Below are 20,446 nucleotides of genomic sequence, written 5' to 3' on the forward strand. Positions count from 1 at the left end.
ACGAAGTGCCCTGGTCTAAGAACAACCAACCAAAAAAAAAAAAAATAACACATTGTGCCAACATCAATCTTTACTTAGGCAGCGTTATTTCACTGCCTATGATACTATTTCGGGACTGTTTTCTTAAAAATAAAACCTCAGTATAATATCTGAAATGGTCTGTCATCAGTTACCATTGAAATTTTGGGGTAGAAATTTACCACTCCTGGTAAATTAACCCGATTAACCCGATACGGAGCAACGAAACGCCTGACTAGTTAAGGGTTAGGGATATAGCGTCTCTTTTAGTGTAAAACTTTGCTATTTCTTTTCTTCGTCTAGCTTTTTAACATCAATACCGAGAAAACAGCAAAGAAAAATCTCCCATTTCCTTAGCAATAATAGATCCATTAAAATATAGAAGGTATTAGTGGTACTATTCCTCTATTTGAGTCCCAGACACAGAAAACAAAATAGTAAAGTTGTCGGAAATCACAAGCAAAAATGGCTTGTAAAACCAGACAGCAGTGCTTTCGAACCCATGGTAAAATCAATGGTAAAAACCCATGGTAAAAACCCATGGCTGAATATCAGGAGTTCTTTGAACGCAAAACACATCGAAATCCTGCACCAGGACAGACACGTTATTGGCCCTTCAGGCCTGCGTAAAGTGGCATATTGAGTAATGGGTTGCTCTTACTCAGTATTTTCGTTATAAATTCATTCTTTGTTTTTTTCCTTCCATTCTACCAATATTATCTTTACGTTTTGTATTATTACAGCCTTACCAATTATTCTCCTTTCCTTTTTCATCTTTTCAACGTATTGCAATCTTCTTTATTCTCTAGACGCCTGATTCGTCTTATTTCTTTTCCTGGCTGCGAATACCGATGAAATATGCGTACCAACCCATGAAAAAATCTAATGTCGTTTATGTTTCTACTTGTTTATTTGTTCTCCGAAGCAGGTGCATCTCTGTCCGGCTTTGGATAATGGTTTAGATCAGGGTTGCCAACTTGCACACTTTTCGTATCTTTTTTTTTCATTGCACTCTTTCACTCCTTTTTTGAGCTGTTAATTTTTCTATCTAGGATTCTTAGACAATATTTTGCAATTGGATCGGGCAAATGTCCCACATATTAGCCGCATAAGATTTTAATTCAACTTTAATTTGAAACTCCTGCCCACCTCCTTGATTGCTTAAACAGAGCTTTTCGTTCAAATGCAGGGAACATGGAATGAAGAAACAGGACATTGAGGGAACAGTTAACAGTAAGGAACAGTAAGGATCAACATTAAAACTTTAAACGAAAAGATATTATTCCGTATATGAAAGGGGCTGTCCCCTCCATAACGCCTCGCTCTTTACGCTAAAGTTAGACTCTTTCTCACAACGCTATTTTTTAAAACAATAAAAAACTTTAGCGTAATGAGCGAGGTGTTGAGGAGGGGACAGCCCCTTTCATATACGGAATAATTTCTGTTCGTTTTAAGTTTTAATGTTGCTCCTTACTTTCAGTTAAAAAAACTTGTTTTTTTTTATTTAATTATTGACAAACATCACTCACTCTGTATTTCGCAATTTAGACATACAAACCAACAAAGACAAACACTTCAGACATACAAACCAACAAAGACAAACATTATAGACATACAAACAGAGAAAGACAGGCACTTTAGACATACAAACCAACAAAGACAGACACTTCAGACATACAAACAAATAAAGACAAACACTTCAGACATACAAACCAACAAAGACAAACACTTTAGATATACAGATAGAAAAAGACAGACACTTCAGACATACAAACAAACAAAGGCAAACACTTCAGACATACAAAGAGAGAAATACAGGCACTTAAGATCTACAAACCAACAAAGACGGACGCTTCAGACAACAAACCAACAAAGACAGACACTTAAGACAAGCAAATCAACAAAGACAAACACTTTAGACATAGACACCAACAAAGACAGACACTTCAGACATACAAACCAACAAAGACAAATACTTCAGACATACAAACAGAGAAAGACAAACACTTTATACATACAAACCAACATATACAAGCCCTTTAGACATACAAACCAAAAAAGAAAAACACGTCAGACATACAAACCAACAAAGACAAACACTTCAGATATATAAACAATGAAAGACAGGTATTTTAGACATTCAAATCAACAAAGAAAGACACTTCAGACATTCAAACCAACAGAGACAGGCAGTTTAGACATACAAACCAACAAAGACAAGCAGTCTAGACATACAAACCATTAAAGACATACACTTTAGCCATACAAATAGACAAATACATATGCTCTAGACACACAAACCAACAAACACAGACTCTATAAACATACAAACCAACACATACATACGCTTCAGACATACAAATAAGCAAAGACAAATATTTCAGACATACAAACCAACAAAGACAAACACTTCAGACATACAAACAGAAAAAAACAGACACTTCAGATATGCAAACAATCAAAGAAAGACACTTCAGACATACAATAAGTGAAAGACAATCACATTATACATACAGAGAGAGAAAAACAAACACTTTAGACATACAAACCAACATAGACAGACACTTCAGACATACAAACCAACAAAGACAAACACTTCAGTCATACAAACAGAGAAAAACATGCACTTTAGACACACAAACCAGCAAATAAAGGCACTTCAGACACACAAACGGGGAAAGAAATGCAATTGAGACATTCAAACAGATAAATACAAATACTTTCGACAAACAAACCAACAAAGAAAGATACTTTTAACACACAAACCAAATAGATTGAGACTTCCGACGTACAAACCACAAAAGAGAATCACGTCATACATACAAACTGAGAAAGACAGGCACTTCATACATACAAACAAAGAAAGACAGGAACTTAAGACATACAAACCAACAAAGACAGGCACTTTAGACATGCAAACATAGAAAGACATGCACTTTAGACATACAAACCAACAAAGACAGGCACTTTAGACACACAAACCAACAATGAAAAACACTTCAGACATACAAACCAACAATGACAGACACTTCAGAAATACAAAAAGAGAAAGACATTCACTTTAGACATACAGACAGAGAAAAACATACAATTTAGACATACAAACCAACAAAGACAAACACTTAAAACATACAAATAAACAGAGAAAAAAACTTCAGACACACAAACCAACAAAGATAGACACTTCATAAAAACAAATAGGGAAGTACAGGCACTTAAGACATATAAACCTGAAAATACAAGCACTGTACGCATAAAATATGAGAAAAGCAGGTACATTGGATAAAAAAACCAAAGATTGCAAACAATTCAAACGTGCAAGACGAGACAGGCAAGCAAATTAGAAAAAAAAATAAACAAACACTGAAAATTCAGAAATATAAACCGACAAAGACAGACACTTCAGACATACAGAAAAAGAAAAACAGACACTTAAAACATACCAACCAAGAAAGAAAGACAATTCAGATATAAAAAAAGTGAAAGACAAACACTTTAGACATACAAACAGAGAAAGACAAACACTTTAGACATACAAACCAACATAGACAGACACGTTAGACATACAAACCAACAAACAGAAGCACTTCAGCCATACAAACAAAGAAAAACAGGCACTTCAGACATACAAACCAACAAAGAAAGACACTTCAGACATACAAACGTGGAAAGAAATTCAATTGAGACATTCAAACAGAGAAAGACACACACTATCGACATACAAAACAACAAAGACAGACATTTTTTACACACAAACCAACATAGATAGACACTTCAGACGTACAAACCAACAAAGACAAGCACTTCAGACATACAAACAGAGAAAGACAGGCACTTCATACATACAAACAAAGAAAGACAGGATCTTAAGACATACAAACCAACAAAGACAGTCACTTTAGACATACAAACAGAGAAAGACTTGCACTATAGACATACAAAAAAACAAAGACAGACACTATAGACACACAAACCAACAATGACAAACACTTCAGACATACAAACCAACAATGACAAACACTTCAGACATACAAACAGAGAAAGACAGGAACTTTAGACATACAAACAGAGAAAGAAAGGCACTTTAGACATACGAACAAACAAAGAAGAACACTTCGGACATACAAACATAGAAAGACATGAACTTTAGACAAACAGACGAAGAAAGAGAGGCATTTTATACAAAAAACCCAGGAAAGACAAAAACTTTAGAAAAGCAACTCAGCAATGACAGAAATTTTATACATACAAACTAACAAAAATAAACACTTAAGAAATACAAACAGACAAAGACAAGCACTTGAGATATAAAAACCAACAAGGACAAACACTTCAGACATACAAACAGAGACAGACAAGCACTTTACACATACAAACCAATGAAGGCAAACACTTTAGACATACAAACAAACAGAGAGAGACACTTTACACATACAAACCAACAAAGACAGACAATTCAGACATACAAAACAACAAATACAATCACTTCAGGCACACAGACAGAGATAAAAATGCACTTTAGACATACAAACCAACAAAGACAGACACTTCAGAGATACAAACAGACAAAGACAAACACTTCAGACATACAAACAGAGAAAGACAGGCACTTTAGAAATACAAACCAACAAAGACAGACACTTCAGGCATACAAACCAACAAAGACAAACACTTCAAACATACAAACGGAGAAAGAGATGCGCTTTACACATAATAAAAAAAACAGACAGATACTTCACACATAAAAAAAACAACAGACAAATTATAGAGACATACTAACAATCAACGGCAGGTAAATTATAAATACAGGCCTCCAATGAAACGAATACTATACATTCAAACCAACAAAGGCAGAAAATTCTGAACTACCCACAGAGAACGAAAGACGCTATAGACACTAAAACCACGAAAGACAGTTTCATCAAAAAAAAAACCGACAAATACGGAAACTTCACACATGAAAATAGAGAAAGACAAGCACTTCAGACATACAAACCAACAAATACAGACACTTCAGACATACAAACCAACAAAGACAGACTCTTCAGACATGAAAACCAACAAAGACAAACACTTCAGACATACAAACCAAGAAATACAAAAACATTAGACATACAAACAAACTAATACAAACACTTAAGACAAATATAAATACAAAGACATGCACATCAGATACGCAAAACAAAAGGCATAGGACTTCTTGACCTGAAAAGAGACGCATACAGTCGATTTAGAAAACTGTTACATAACTAAAGGAACTTTAGACGTAGCCGTGCATAAATACCGACAGCTAATATAAGCAAGCCAAAAAAGACATAAACTTTAGAAATTCAAACAAAAAAAGACAGGCACTTTAGACACACAAACAAAAAAAGACAGACACTATAGGCATACAAACCAGCAAAGACAGACACTTTAGACATACAAACAGAGAAAGACAAGTACTTGAGACATACAAACAGAGAAAGACATGTACTATAGACATACAAACCAACAAAGACAGACACTATAAACATGTCCCTCCTAACCAATTTATGTTAGGAGGAATGTCCCTCCTAAACCAATTTATAGGTTGAAGTACCCGTCCTTTTTATCCACATACAAACAGAGAAAGACAAGTACTATAGACATACAAACCAACAAAGACAGACACTTCAGACATACAAACAGAGAAAGACAAGCACTTGAGACATACAAACCAACAAACACAAACACTTCAGACGTACAAACAGAGAAACACATTCACTTCAGACATACAAACAAACACAGACAATCACTTCGGGAATAAAAAAAGACAAAGACAAACACTTTATACATAAAAATAAACAACGAAAGGCACTTTTCAAATACCAACCTACAAAGATAGACAATTCAGACACCCAAACCCACAAAGACAAACACTTCAGACATACAAACAGAGAAAGACAGGCACTTTAGACATACAAACCAACAAATACAGACACTTAAGCCATACAAAAAGACAAAGACAAACACTTCAGACATACAAACAGAGAAAGACAGGCACTTTAGAAATACAAACCAACAAAGACAGACACTTCAGGCATACAAACCAACAAAGACAAACACTTCAAACATACAAACAGAGAAAGACTTGCGCTTTAGACATACAAACCAACAAAGACAGACACTTCAGACATACAAATCAACAAAGACAAACACTTCAGACATACAAACAAAGAAAGACAGGTACTTTAGACATACAAACCAACAAATACAGACACTTCAGACATACAAGCCAACAAAGACAAACACTTCAAACATACAAACAGATAAAGAAAAACACTTTAGACATAAAAACCAACAAAGACAGACACTTCAGACAACAAACCAACAAAGACATACTCTTCAGACATACAAACAGAGAAAGACAATCACTTTAGACATACAAACCAACAAAGACAGACACTTCAAACATAAAAACTAGCAAAGACAAACACTTCAGACATACAAACAGTGAAAGACAGGCACTTTAGACATACAAACCAACAAAGAAAGACACTTCAGACATACAAACCAAAAAAGAAATACACTTTAGACATGCAAACAAAAAAACACAGAAACTTTAGACATACAAACAAACAAAGACAGACACTTCAGACATACAAACAAACAAAGACAAACACTTCAAACATACAAACAGAGAAAGACAGACACTTTAGACATACGAACCAAAAACCACAAGAATTTCAGAAATGCAAAGAAAAAAAAAAATACATGCGAAAATTCAAAAAAACAAATACAAACTCTACATATCTATAAAAATTCAAATAACATCACATACTACATACACGCCAACAAAGACAGGCACTATAAATATAAAAACCAAAAAAGACAGGGACTTTAGACACACAAACCAACAAAGACATGCACTACAGACGTACAAAACAGAAAAAACAGTTACTTCAAACATACAAACCAACAAAGACAGGAACTTTAGACATACTAAAAAGCAGAGACCAAAACTTTAAATAAACACGCATACAATCACTGATACTTGAAACATACAAACATACAATGTAAGAAACTTTAGACATAAGAAACAACAAAGACAAACACTTAAGACATACAAATAAGCAATTACAAACACTTCAGACATACAAACCAATAAAGACAGACACTTCAGACATATAAACATAGAAAGACAAGCACTTTAGACATACAAACCAACAAATACAGACACTTCAGACATACAAACCAACAAAGACAGTCACTTTAGACATACAATCCAACAAAGACAAACACTATAGACATACAAACCAGCAAAGACAGACACTTTAGACATACAGACAGAGAAAGACATGTACTATAGATATACAAACCAACAAACATAGACTCTATAAACATACAAACCAACAAAAATAAACACTTCAGACACACAAACCAACAAAGACAAACACTTCAGAAATACAAAGCAACAAAGACAAATAGTTCAGATATATAAATATAAAAAGAAAGGCACTTCAGATATACAAACCATAACAGAAAGACACTTAGGAAATACAAAGAGTGAAAGAGAAACCCATTAGACATAGAGACATATAAAGAAACACACTTTATACATACAAACCAACATTAACAGGCACTATAAAAATACAAACCAACAAAGAAACACACTTGAGAAACACAAACAGAGAAAAACAGACACATCAGACATACAAACCAGCAGAGACATACACTTCAGATATACAAACGGGGAAAGACAATCAATTGAGACATACAAACAGACAAAGACAGATACTATCGACATACAAACCAACAAAGACAGACATTTCAGACACACAAACCAACATAGAGAGACAACTTAGACGTGCTAAACAACAAAGAGAAGCACGTCAGACATACAAACTGAGAAAGACAGGCACTTCATACATACAAACAAAGAAAGAAAGGATCTTAAGACATACAAACCAACAAAGACAGGCACTTTAGACATACAAACAGAGAAAGACTTGCACTATAGACATACAAACCAACAAAGACAGACACTATAGACATACAAACCAACAAAGACAAACACTTTAGACATACAGACCAAAAATGACAACAACTTCAGATATACAAACAGACAAAGCCAATCTCTTTAGACATACCAACAAATAAAAAAATAAAAATAAGCCATATAAAACGACAAAGACAATCAATTTAGACATACAGTAAGAGAAATACATGCACTTTAGAAATACAAACCAACGAAGACCTACACGTCAGGCAGACAAACCAACAAAGACAAACACTTCAAACATACAAACAGAGAAAGTCGACCTTAGACATACAAAACAACAAAGACAGACATTTCACACATACAAACACACAAAGACAAACACTTCATACAAATACACATAGAAATAAATGCACTTTAGACATACAAACCAACAAAGACACACACTTCAGACATACAAACAAACAAAGACAAACACTTCAGACATACAAACAAAGAAAGACAAACACTTTAGACATTCAAACCAACAAAGACGGACACTTCAGACAACAAACCAACAAAGACAGACACTTCGGACATACAAACAGAGAAAGACAAACACTTTAGACATACAAACCAACAAAGACAGTCACTTCAGACATACAAAGCAACAAAGACAGACACTTAGGACATACAAACAGACAAAGACAAGCAATTCATACATACAAACCAACAAAGACAGTCACTTCAGACATACAAACAAACAAAGAAAAAAACTTCAGACATACAATCATAGAAAGACATTCACTTTAGACATACAAACCAACGAAGAAAGACACTTCAGACATACAAAACAACAAAGACAGACACTTCAGACATTCAAACCAACAAAGACAGAACCTCTAGACATACAAACCAACAAAGACAGACACTTCAGACATACAAACCAACAAAGACAAATACTTCAGAAATAAAAACAGAGAAATACAGACACTTCACACATACAAACCAACAAAGACAGACACTTCAGACATACAAACCAACAAAGACAGACACTTCAGACAAGCAAACAAACACAGACAAACTCTTCAGACATAAAAACAGAGAAAGACAAGCACTTTCGACATAAAAATCAGCAAAGACAGACACTTCAGACATACAAACACACACATATAGGTACTTTAGATATGCAAACAAACAAAGACATACACTAAAGAAATACAAACCATCAAATACAGAAACATTACACATATAAAAAGAGAAAGACAGGCACTACAGATATACAAACCAACAAAGACAGACACTATATACATACAAACCAACAAAGACAGACACTTTAGACATACAAACCAACAAAGACAAACACTTCAGAAATAGAAACCAACAAAGACAAACACTTCAGACATACAAACAGAGAAAGACAGACACTTCAGACATACAAACCAACAAAGAAAGACACTTTAGATATACAATGAGTGAAAGACAAACACTTTAGACATAGAAACATTGAAAAACAAACACTTTAGATATGCAAACCAACATAGACAGACACGTTAGACATACAAAACAACAAACACAAGCACTTCAGCCATACAAACAAACAAAGACAAACACTTCGGACATACAGACCAGCAAAGACAAACACTTCAGACATACAAACAGAGAAAGAAATGCACTTTAGACATACAAACAGACAAAGACACACACTTTAGACAAACAAACCAACAAAGACAGACACTTTAGACTCACAAACCAAATAGATAGAGACTTCCGACATACAAACCAACAAAGACAAGCACTTCAGACATACAAACTGAGAAAGACAGGCACTTCAGACATACATACAGAGAAAGACAGGAACTTAAGACATACAAACCAACAAAGACAGGCACTTTAGACATGCAAACAGAGAAAGACTTGCACTATAGACATACAAACCAACAAAGACAGACACTATAGACATGCAAAAAAATAATGACAGACCCTATAGACACGCAAACAATCAAGGCAGATTATACACATCTCAAAGATGAGACGAACTGTAACTTCCGACATACGAACAGAGCAAGGACGGCACTGTCTGAGAACTCCACAACAAAGACAAACACTTCTGAAAGACAAGAGGAGAAAATCAGAAACAGCAGAAATTAAAATCTACAAAAACAAGCATATCAGACATACAAACAAACAAAGACAGACACTTTAAACATACAAACCAACAAAGACAGACACTTCAGACATACAAACCGACAAAGAAAGACACTTAAGACATACAAACATAGAAAGACAAGCATTTCAGACATATAAACCAACAAAGACAAACACTTCAGACATACAAACATATAAAGACAGGCACTTTAGAAATACAAAAAAACGAAGACATACACTTAAGACAAACAAACATATAAATAAAGGCACAAGAGACATACAAACCAACAAAGACAATCACTTCAGACATACAAACCAACAAATACAAAAACTTCAGACATACAAACAAAGAAAGACAGTCTCTTTAGACATACAAACCAACAAAGACACACACTTCAGCCATACAAAAAGAAACAGACAAACACTTCAGACATACAAACAGAGAAAGACAGGCACTTTAGAAATACAAACCAACAAAGACATACACTTCAGTCATACAAACCAACAAAGACAAACACTTAAAACATAAAAACAGAGAAAGTCGACTTTAGACATACAAACCGAGAAAAACCGACACTTCACACATACAAACCAACAATGACAAACACTTGAGACATACAAACAGAGAAAGACAGGTACTTTAGACATACAAACCAACAAAGACATACACTTCAGAAATACAAGCCAACAAAGAAAAACACTTCAAACATAGAAACAGATAAAGAAAAACACTTCAGACTTACAAAACAACAAAGACAAACCCTTCAGACAACAAACCAACAAAGACAGACACTTCGGACATACAAACAGAGAAAGACAAGCACTTTATACATACAAACCAACAAAGACAGTCACTTCAGACATACAAACCAACAAAGACAAACACTTCAGACATACAAACAGTGAAAGACAAGCACTTTAGACATACAAACCAACAAAGACAGACACTTCAGACATACAAACCAACACAGACAAAAACTTCAGACATACAAACAGTGAAAGACAGGCACTTTAGACATACAAACCAACGAAGAAAGACTCTTCAGACATACAAAACAACAAAGACAAACACTTCAGACATGCAAACCAACAAAGACAGAACCTTTAGACATACAAACCAACAAAGACAGACCCTTTAGACATAAAAACCACAAAAAGACAAACACTTCAGACATACAAATAGAGAAAGACAGACACTTCAGACATACAAACCGACAAAGATAAACACTTCAGACATATAAATCAACAAAGACAGACACTTCAGACATACAAACCAACAAAGACAAACACTTCAGACATATAAAAATAGAAAGAGAATTACTTTAGACAAACAAATCAACAAAGACAGACACTTCAGATATACAAACCAAAAAAGACAGTCAGTTTAGACACAAAAACCAACAAAGACAGACAGTATAGACGTACAAACCAGCAAAGACAGACACTTTAGACATACAAACATACAAAGACATGTACTATGGACATACGAACCAACAAACACAGACTCTATAAACATACAAACCAACAAAGACAAACACTTCAGACACACAAACAAACAAAGACAAACACTTCAGACATACAAACCAACAAAGACAAACAGTTCAGACATACAAACAGAGAAAGACAGACACTTCAGACATACAAACCAACAAAGATGGACACTTTAGACATATAAACAGAGAAACACAAACACTTTAGACTTGAAAAACAATTATACATTAGATAAAAAGAAATAAGTTTTCTCAAATGAAAGTAAACTAAGTAGAATTTTCCAGGCAGAATTGTCCGTGGGAAATTTTTTGGGACGGGGGGATCTTAAGCAAGGATAGAATTGTTGGAGAGGATTTTACGCAGGAGGAACTTTCCCTGAAATAACCTTTCATTAGGGGGGTTCCTTGGAGGCGGAGGTGAATTTCCAGGAGTTATTTAAAAAACAAAACGAAATTAAATGCAAAGAACAAGATTTTGCAACTGAAAGTAAGGAGCAATAACAAACCGTAAGACAAACAAAAATTATTCCGAAGTTGAGATGTTGAAGAGGGACAGCGCCCCTCACATACAGAATAATTTCTGTTTGCTTTAAGTTTTAATGCTGCTCTTTACTTTCAGTTGAAAAGTATTTTTTTAATCAATGAAAAGATTGATTTTTGATGCTATTGAACACTATACGATAAAAACAAACTAAAAATATTAATTTTGTTCTATTTTGTTGTTTTATTTCATCCAAAGTATTTTATTTTTTATTTTTTAGCTGTATACTTTATTGAACCAGGAACATAATACCCAGTCACTTTCTAGTCTGTAACCAAAAAATAGCCACAAGGGAGGATTTTACACAGAAAATTATATACAAGTCCACTAGGCGCGAATAGACTATATTTTGCTTAGTAAGTATGGACGGATAAAATCAATAGGTGGGTTCCAGGCTATTTTTTCATCTAAGGACCATTATCCCTTTAGAAATTCCTCCCTATATATAAAACTGAGCAGCCAAATAATAAAGAAAAAAGGGTGATTTTGTAATATTATTAAATAAAAAAACAAGTCTTTTAACTGAAATTAAGGAGCCACATTAAAACTTAAAACAAACAGAAAGTATTCCGTATATGAAAGGGGCTGTCCCCTCCTCAACACCTGGCTCTTTGCACTAATTTTTTTTATTGTTTTAAAAAGTAGAGTTGGGAGAAAGAGTCAAACTTTAGCGTAAAGATGAGGTGTTGAAGATGTGACTGCACAGAATGAGCCCTCTTGCGACATTCTAGGACCATTGGGTCAATATGATCACCCTTGAAAAAAAAAACAAATAAACACGCATCTGTGATCTTCCTTCTGGCAAAAAAAAATTACAAAATTCCACATTTTGCTGATAGGAGCTTGAAACCTCTAAAGTATAAAATAACTTTTTATGGGTAAGACTGAACTTGATGAAACTTATATATTTAAAATCAGCATAAAAATACGATTTTCTTATGTATCTATTCGTATCAAAATTCCGTTTTTTAACGTTTCGGTTACTATTGAGCCGGGTCGCTCCTTACTTACAGTTCGTTACCACAAACTGTTTGATATCTTTTACGTGATTTTTTTTTATTTATTCATCACTTGGGGATGAAGTTATAGCAGGGTAAAATTAAAGTAAAAGAAAATAAATTGCTTGTGTATTTGGAATAAGGAGTTCTGTGTATTTTAATCTTGCTTTAAATTTGGTTGTAAAAAACGACCCTTAAAGGTGCTTCCGACGGGAAAACTTTCTGATGTACACCAAGATGAAGCATTCTCACAGCAAGGGATGAACTAGTTTCATATGCTATAGATCTCGGTGACAGACTAAGTCCACTGGAAGTAATTATTTGTGCTTCTTAATCCCAGTCTGTATCTCTCTTCATTTCCATAATAAGGCAACCCTTCCACAATTGCCTCTAATTTCATATTTCCGAGTTGTTTTCTTTGTCCATTATCTTACACTGCTTTGAAAACTCAAACCATGCAGGTCCCCAAAAACACGAAAAAGGAATTGAAAGAAGAATATAAAAATAATCTGAATGACATTCCAAACCGACATTCCAATACTTGGATTCAAAGTCCCTTTTTCTTCATTCTTTTTTTGTCATGCTCTCCCTTCGGCTGGTTAATTTTTTAAGTAGAGGATTTTCCGGAGAGAATTTGCTGGAAACCAAATAGATGTAACTATAATTCAACTATAATCAATCATACATTTTGCCGTGTATGATGTCATAATCTTGAAATGGTATTCAATCTAAGGATTACTCGCTTTAAGATCTATTTATTCATTTATATTATTACTTGTTGTATGTTTTTGCTATGATTGTTTATATAATTTCTCTTCGTTTTGGGTTTGATTTATTCTTTAATAGTAATTTCTGGTCGTTTTGAGCTTTGAATTTTAAAAGGTATTTGTATCTACTGAGCTTAAGTTTAAAATGGGCTTTACTTTTCTTTGAAAAACTTATTTTTCGGAGTTTTTTTTTAATTTATAATCTTGAAATGGAGAAAGGGCTCATTATTCCTCAGATACGAGAGCTCATTAACCCTCGTATTTGTTAATCCAGGCTTTTTTTTTATAAAGTATGCTTCACAAATCAGCTAAATCAAACTAACTTTATGAAATTTCAGACAAAACCGTGACAGGGATTAATTAAAAAAATAGTTCATGGATTCTAGGATGATAGCTCTTGATATTTCCCAATATTTGTAGATTTCTGAAAAACTACCACTACTGAAAACAAAAAAAAAACTTTTCTATAAGTGTTTTTCTCTAGTAATGAATAAAAATCGTAGTTTATTTGGCCATCTGAGTGGATGTTAAAGGAGCAAGTGGACTATCGCTGAAAACACATTTATTTCATATTAATATTGGACAAGGAATGCAAAAAGGAGGCGCGATGGTACCAAACTGTATAAGAACAAATCCGTATCAATTATCAAAAGGTTACACGTTCTATTAAAAATCACCAGGATTTATTCAAGACACTCCTCTCGAAAATAAACGAGAAAAGAAGTTTTGTCTTAAAATAAATGTATAGACCTAGATTTAATAGATCTCTAATAGGTCTCTCTTTTCTTCTAACAAATCGGGTAAACTGGCTTCCCCTTTCTTACTTGAAGTAAGCACAAGATTTGCAAAGCCAACCAGTTAATAATATTCAGTGTGAGACTCCTTGCGAGTACAATAAATTGATTTTAAATTACTTATATTTTTTCAAAATACCCCTAAAACCTTTTCTGGTTTTGAATTTTTTGGTAATAAAACAGCTGAGATCTTTCTTTTTAAAAACCAGAAAAACTTTTAAGCTCATACTATAGAACAAGCAATTGGTTTCCAGGTGTTTCGGTAGTCGTCACACTAATTTTTTGACATCAGAGGAATAGTCATTGGTAAGGAAATTACCGATCTTCATCGACGTACCCTTATTAAGACCGTATCCAGGTGGGAGTTAGTGTTTTTGAACTACCCCTCCGGAATGTTTGTTTGAGTAGTAAAAAAGTAACAAAAATGAATATAAATCAATTTTTGATTCCCCCCCCCAAAAAAAAAACTGTGTTGTAACCCCCCCCCCCCAAGAAAATCCTGGATGCGTCCCCGTCCCTTAAATGTGATAAGGAAAATAAATGTAGAAATCTTTTTGTAAATGGTTCACAATATTGATGCTAATTAATAATACCAAAGGGATCTTTATATATTTACATTCCTGCTTTAAAATTTAAAGTTGAAGGCGAAATCGAATATAAAAAATGAAGGCCGTAAATCAAAACACATTGGCACTTCTATTCACAAAATAAAAAACGCCTGATATAATGAAAAATTCTATTGAAACTTGAAAATATGTTATTTTTTCCCAAGACTTCAGTGACGTTCTTCTTTTAGAGGGATTTTACTTTATGCCTAAATCACGTGTTAAATTAACACTATTCACACGATATACTGTTTTATTACGTTAAAATAATAAAAAAAAAATGCAGGTCACAGAAATATCATATATAAACAAAGTGAAACTATGAAGCAATTTATTCATTTGTTTTATTCTTTACATCTTTCAACAATTCCTTCTCAACAGGATCAGAATATCCAAGACTTTTACCCTTTATTTTTTCTTCTATTTTAGTAGCAACTTTGCCTGGAGGTTTTCCAACAGTCTCTATGTAGGATTTGTTACGAGGTCGTTTTGTAAGTGTATCTTCTTCTGGCTTCGCTTTGTTCATTTCGATATTTTTGTTGACGGCAGAAGGCTGCTCTTGACTATCTTTCTGAAAAAGAATTTGTTTAGAGTAAGAGCTCCTGTGAAACTTGTACGACAGACACCAAACCCGCTCAAGTAGCTCTTAAATCTATTAAATAAAAAAACAAGTTTTTTCAACTGAAACTAAGGAGCAACATTAAAACTTAAAACGAACAGAAATTATTCTGTATATGAAAGGAGCTGTTCCTTCCTCAACGCTCCGCTCTTTACGCTAAAGTTTTTTTTTTGTTTAAAAAGTAGAGTTGTAAGAAAGAGTCTGCTTTGTGAATTGTGAGAACGAGTCAAGGACTGCATAAGGCACAGAAATACTTCTTGTCCAAAGTCATGACTCTTCTTACCTCAAACGAAATACATACACCTCTGAATAGGCGACTAGCAGACAGCCAGAGTACAAGAAGTAATTTTTTTATGTCAAGAGTAAATTTATGTCGCAATAGCTTATTCCTTGTTCATTAGTTATGTTAAAAGGTTTAATCCAGTTACTTTTGTGAGGTGGTTTCACAAAGGTAGCTCTAAATAGTAAATTTTAAGTAATTGTATATTATATTTTTAGGTGAGTCTATTTTAGTTTTATGTATATATTTTTAGTTTTAGTTTATTTTTTTCTCTACGCTGAAGACCCCTTGTTTGATACGGGCGAAATAAATTCGTTTTTTTTTTCTTCGTTTTCATTTAATGGCCATAGTCCCGTTTGTCGTATTTATATTTTTCTGTCATGGCTGGCCAGTTCGGCTTTTGATCTTTTTTTTTAGAGAAGTAAGGTACGCTTTTGGCTTAAGCCTCATGGTGAATTGAGGAAAACACCCTGTTTAGACATACAATACTGTATAATTTAAATAATAATGAAAGGTGCTCTTGCCAAGGAGGGGAGGTTTTATGCGTTCCAATTTCTCCCTTGAGGCCACTCAACGGTTCCAAAGGTTTAGAAATGACTCGGAAACTAGAGCTAAAAAGCATTTGAAGTTGAAAGCCGTACAATCGAGTTAACTCCCTTTTAGTTTTTTTCATGCGTTTTTAAATAGTTCAGTTTCTAGAGGTGTGCCCTAGAAGTAATAAAACAAGAGGTTAATGAAAGTGATAGAATTTTGAAAATGGTTCCACCACATCCCGAGAAAGTCATAAAATACAATTTTGACTGACGGATCGACTATCAGCTGAGTTGTTTCAAGTTTACATTAAAGTCTAAGAAGCATAGGGACAGGTATAGTGTTTAAAAGTGAGAGCAAAATAACAAATTGAGGTTGATTATTTTAACAGGTAACGGGGGGGGGGGCTAAGAAAATGTACTTAGGAAGTTTAGACTGCCAAGTAGCCTTTACTTTTGTCCAATATGCGCAGAGAGGGAAGATTTGCAGAACTGCATGTGTCATTGTAATTCTCTGAACAACCTAGGAATGAAAATATTCGGTAAGGATGAAAGGCATTGGCTAATACAACTTTTAAAAGTGAAGCATAAGTAAATATCAAAGAATCGATGAGTTTCTGCCTTGTTTACAGATTTTCGTGCAATGAAAAAGAGAACTTGTGGATGTTATTATCTTTGTGTGTTAAGCTGTTTTTACTAGGTTAAATAAATAAGAATAAATAAATAAGCAACAGGAAAGCAAAAACACCCTCAAATCTGTTTCAATAAGCAGTCCTTCTCGTATACACCATAAAAGCATTATGTAATACCTAAGCATATATATATTTGACATGGTTGGTGAAGATCAAGAGAAACTGACATTTTATCGTTTGAGCACTATTATCCTAGTTTTGCTACTGCCCAGAAGAAGGTACACATGATTTTCAAGTATTTTGAACAATACAACAATTTTTATTCATTTCGGCTATTTATTTTTGCTCTGGTGGCTCCAGCTCCCTTGGAACTATACTCCTTGCCAGGTTTGTGAGCAAGTTATGATGGTTCTTATTCATAACAATTGTAAGGAACGGTCCTAGTATTGTATGACGTCATGGCTGTACTTAAAACATTTAGGACAAGCGATCTTCCGCTTTCAAATAAGTAAACAAGGCCGATTTAAATGCTCTGAAAACTATTTGCTGTTGACTTAGATATTTGTAACATCCATAGCCTTTCTTTTTTGTTGTTGCCGTGTCCAGGAATCAAGTCGGAAGTGCGAAATTTCATAAACAGATCAAATGTGCCGTTATTCATGTAGGGGGAAAGATTTTACTACCCTTACTCAATTTCCACCTCCACTAGCAATATTTCTTGATCCTCCAAATAGTGTGCAATGCACTATAATTTAAGCTCAGGTAAGTTCAAACTTTTGAAAATAGCTAAATGAATCTTGTTTGCAGATTGTTAAATCTAAATTAGAAAAAATTGCATTTCTCTTTTTGCACAAGTTGCTCTCTTACGTAAGAAGGCAGAATACATACCCTTATAAAACCCCTCTTTCCCCGATTCATTATCCATTCTTCCAGCCATATGTGCAGCCGTGTCTTGGTCGTTCTTAGGATTCATATGGTGAGCGTCTTCCCCGGCTTTTTCTGGTGGAGCACCTTCATAAATATCGTTTAAGCGTGTCCATGCAGTTGAATATTTATCAGTGTCGTCGCTGCCTTAAATTTGAAATAATTCAATGGCTTTCAATGGCTGATAATGATAATGTCTCAAGCAGGGGCGTAATTTGCTATGGGGTAGGAAGACAGCTGCCCCCTCTAGACCCAAATTTTCCCTCCAGATCTTAGTTTGCTCCCCAGCTAAAATTTAGTTTCTGCAAAAAATCTTGGCAAAATTAAGATAAGCCTGCATGATTCAGGTATCCAGAGAAACAGGTCAGTTTTTCTTAGCATATCCTTGCCTTTATGGTAATATATTACTCATTTTTCAGTTTTCATGGGTATTTTCACTTGATTTGGGAAAATTTACCCCAACTTTGCCCCCCCCCACACTCCCAGGATTTTGAGGAAATTACGCCACTGGTTTCAAGTATACCTATTCCTTGTTTTTGTACTAAAGTGGGTGTTAATCTGGTTCCTACAGGGGGTATGACGTAAAGTCTAAAAGGTGACTAAAACAAGGGTAACGTTTCCTTAGGGTTGACCGGACTGATTATCTAGGCGTGCCTACTGGGCATAGATGAGAAGTATAAATAATGTTATAGAGGATTGGTATAAATATGATTACTTTTATTTAATTCTTAGCTGACAAATGGTACAGGACTTGACTCAAGAGGTTCAAATCCAGTGGTGATAACAAATCCAAAGATTATGACGGCGTTATCGCTAAAACAGAATATATGCACTATATTCTCTAACCGTATATCCTGTTTCAAACAAGAAAATGGGTATTACAAAAATCCGTATCTCCGCAGCAATTCCGTCAGCTCTTAGTTTGGTGGTTATTTCAAAACTCATTCAGTCAGCTCTTGGTTTGGTGGTTATCTCAAAACTCATTATCTCGATGAAAAGGTTTATTTCGAAACTTTTTCATAATTTACAGTTTGCATTTTTGGGGTTTTCTTATTTGATTTTATTAAAATCAATTTCTAACTCCTATATGGTCAGCTTCACTACATTTTTGCATCCCAACACTACTGTTTCAAATACTCCAAACTGAGAATGGTCACACTAAGCCTTTTAAAAGAATAGACTGTAGAAAATGGTCACGTACAGAAATATTTCCAGGTAGGGGATTAGCTGAAACAGGAAACAACAGAAACACCCAGTGTTTAATCTGCCATAGAATCTGCAGTAATGACAGTGGTCAAATATCATTTTGAAGCATGGGACTTTCGAAATACTGAGGAAGATTACAGATGGGAGCTTCAAAAGACTGATGAAGTTTTCCAGAGAACAGTTTAAGGGTTGTTAGGCGCTCGTTTGACTGGACGAATATCAAACAGTAGCCTGCACGAGAAATTTGTTTCGGTTCCACTTTCTAGGGCTATCACAAAAGAAAGGTTAAGATGGCTATGCTACATTTTATGGATGAAGGGTTACAGACTGCTAAGGAGTGGTATTATTCGTCATCCACCAGGGGCCAAGCGAAAAGCAGGTCCTTCGTGAATGGGGTCGGAAGATTTCATCAGAAAATATTTAAGGAAATTAAAACTTCATAAAAGAGGGTAAAAAAGTAAAGCTTTGAATAAATTGGGGTGGAGGAGCATGTGCAGCTGTGTTAGCCTCAGGCAACTTGGTGCTGAAACGAGTTGTTCTTAGTAAGAGCTTACTGAGTTAGGTTCCTAGTTCCGAGTTCTTGTGTGTTGATTCTCTGAATATTCATTTTCTTCTACAAAATTAAACAGGCTATTGCTTACGACGGCCTACCCACTTTCAACTATCTGACTTACGTTTTGGAGTCCTCGATGGCTTATTTTTTAATTTAAACTATTGCAAATGGGATTTAATCCGTAATCTACCTAATCCGTATTTATGCTAATCTGTCTAGATTTTTTTTTCAATTTTCAAATAATTTTTATAGAAAGCGTTGTTGTAGAAACTCAAGAAGGGTGCTTTCGATTGGAAATTGAAAGGGCTAGTGCCGTTTTTAATAGTCAAAAGTGATTTGAAGGCTTGACATTTTTATTTTAAATATTGATGTGGGTACAATGTATTATTATTTTTTTTAGAC

At 34.4% G+C, this 20,446-nt stretch overlaps 1 protein-coding gene across 4 annotated transcripts in view; it reads right to left on the reverse strand.

The window, feature by feature from the left end:
- Positions 1-15,539: 15,539 nt before the first annotated feature.
- The window catches only part of LOC148943594 (uncharacterized), a 37,631-nt gene continuing 32,724 nt past the window's right edge, over positions 15,540-20,446 (reverse strand). For 2 of the 4 annotated variants that reach the window (XM_089100854.1, XM_089100855.1), the window contains 2 exons: positions 18,250-18,432; positions 15,540-15,867 (listed from right to left, as the gene is read on the reverse strand). In XM_089100854.1, the coding sequence (XP_088956980.1) occupies positions 15,632-15,867; positions 18,250-18,432 (419 nt within the window). In that variant the 3' untranslated portion in view covers positions 15,540-15,631. Of the gene's footprint in view, positions 15,872-18,249; positions 18,433-20,446 lie in introns of all 4 variants that reach the window. The other 2 variants (XM_089100857.1, XM_089100856.1) reach the window with 2 other exon arrangements.

Source organism: Artemia sp. Qi Xiang Cuo, chromosome 15 (assembly GCF_049724085.1).
Source record: "Artemia sp. Qi Xiang Cuo chromosome 15, ASM4972408v1, whole genome shotgun sequence".
Classification (NCBI taxonomy): domain Eukaryota; kingdom Metazoa; phylum Arthropoda; class Branchiopoda; order Anostraca; family Artemiidae; genus Artemia; species Artemia sp. Qi Xiang Cuo.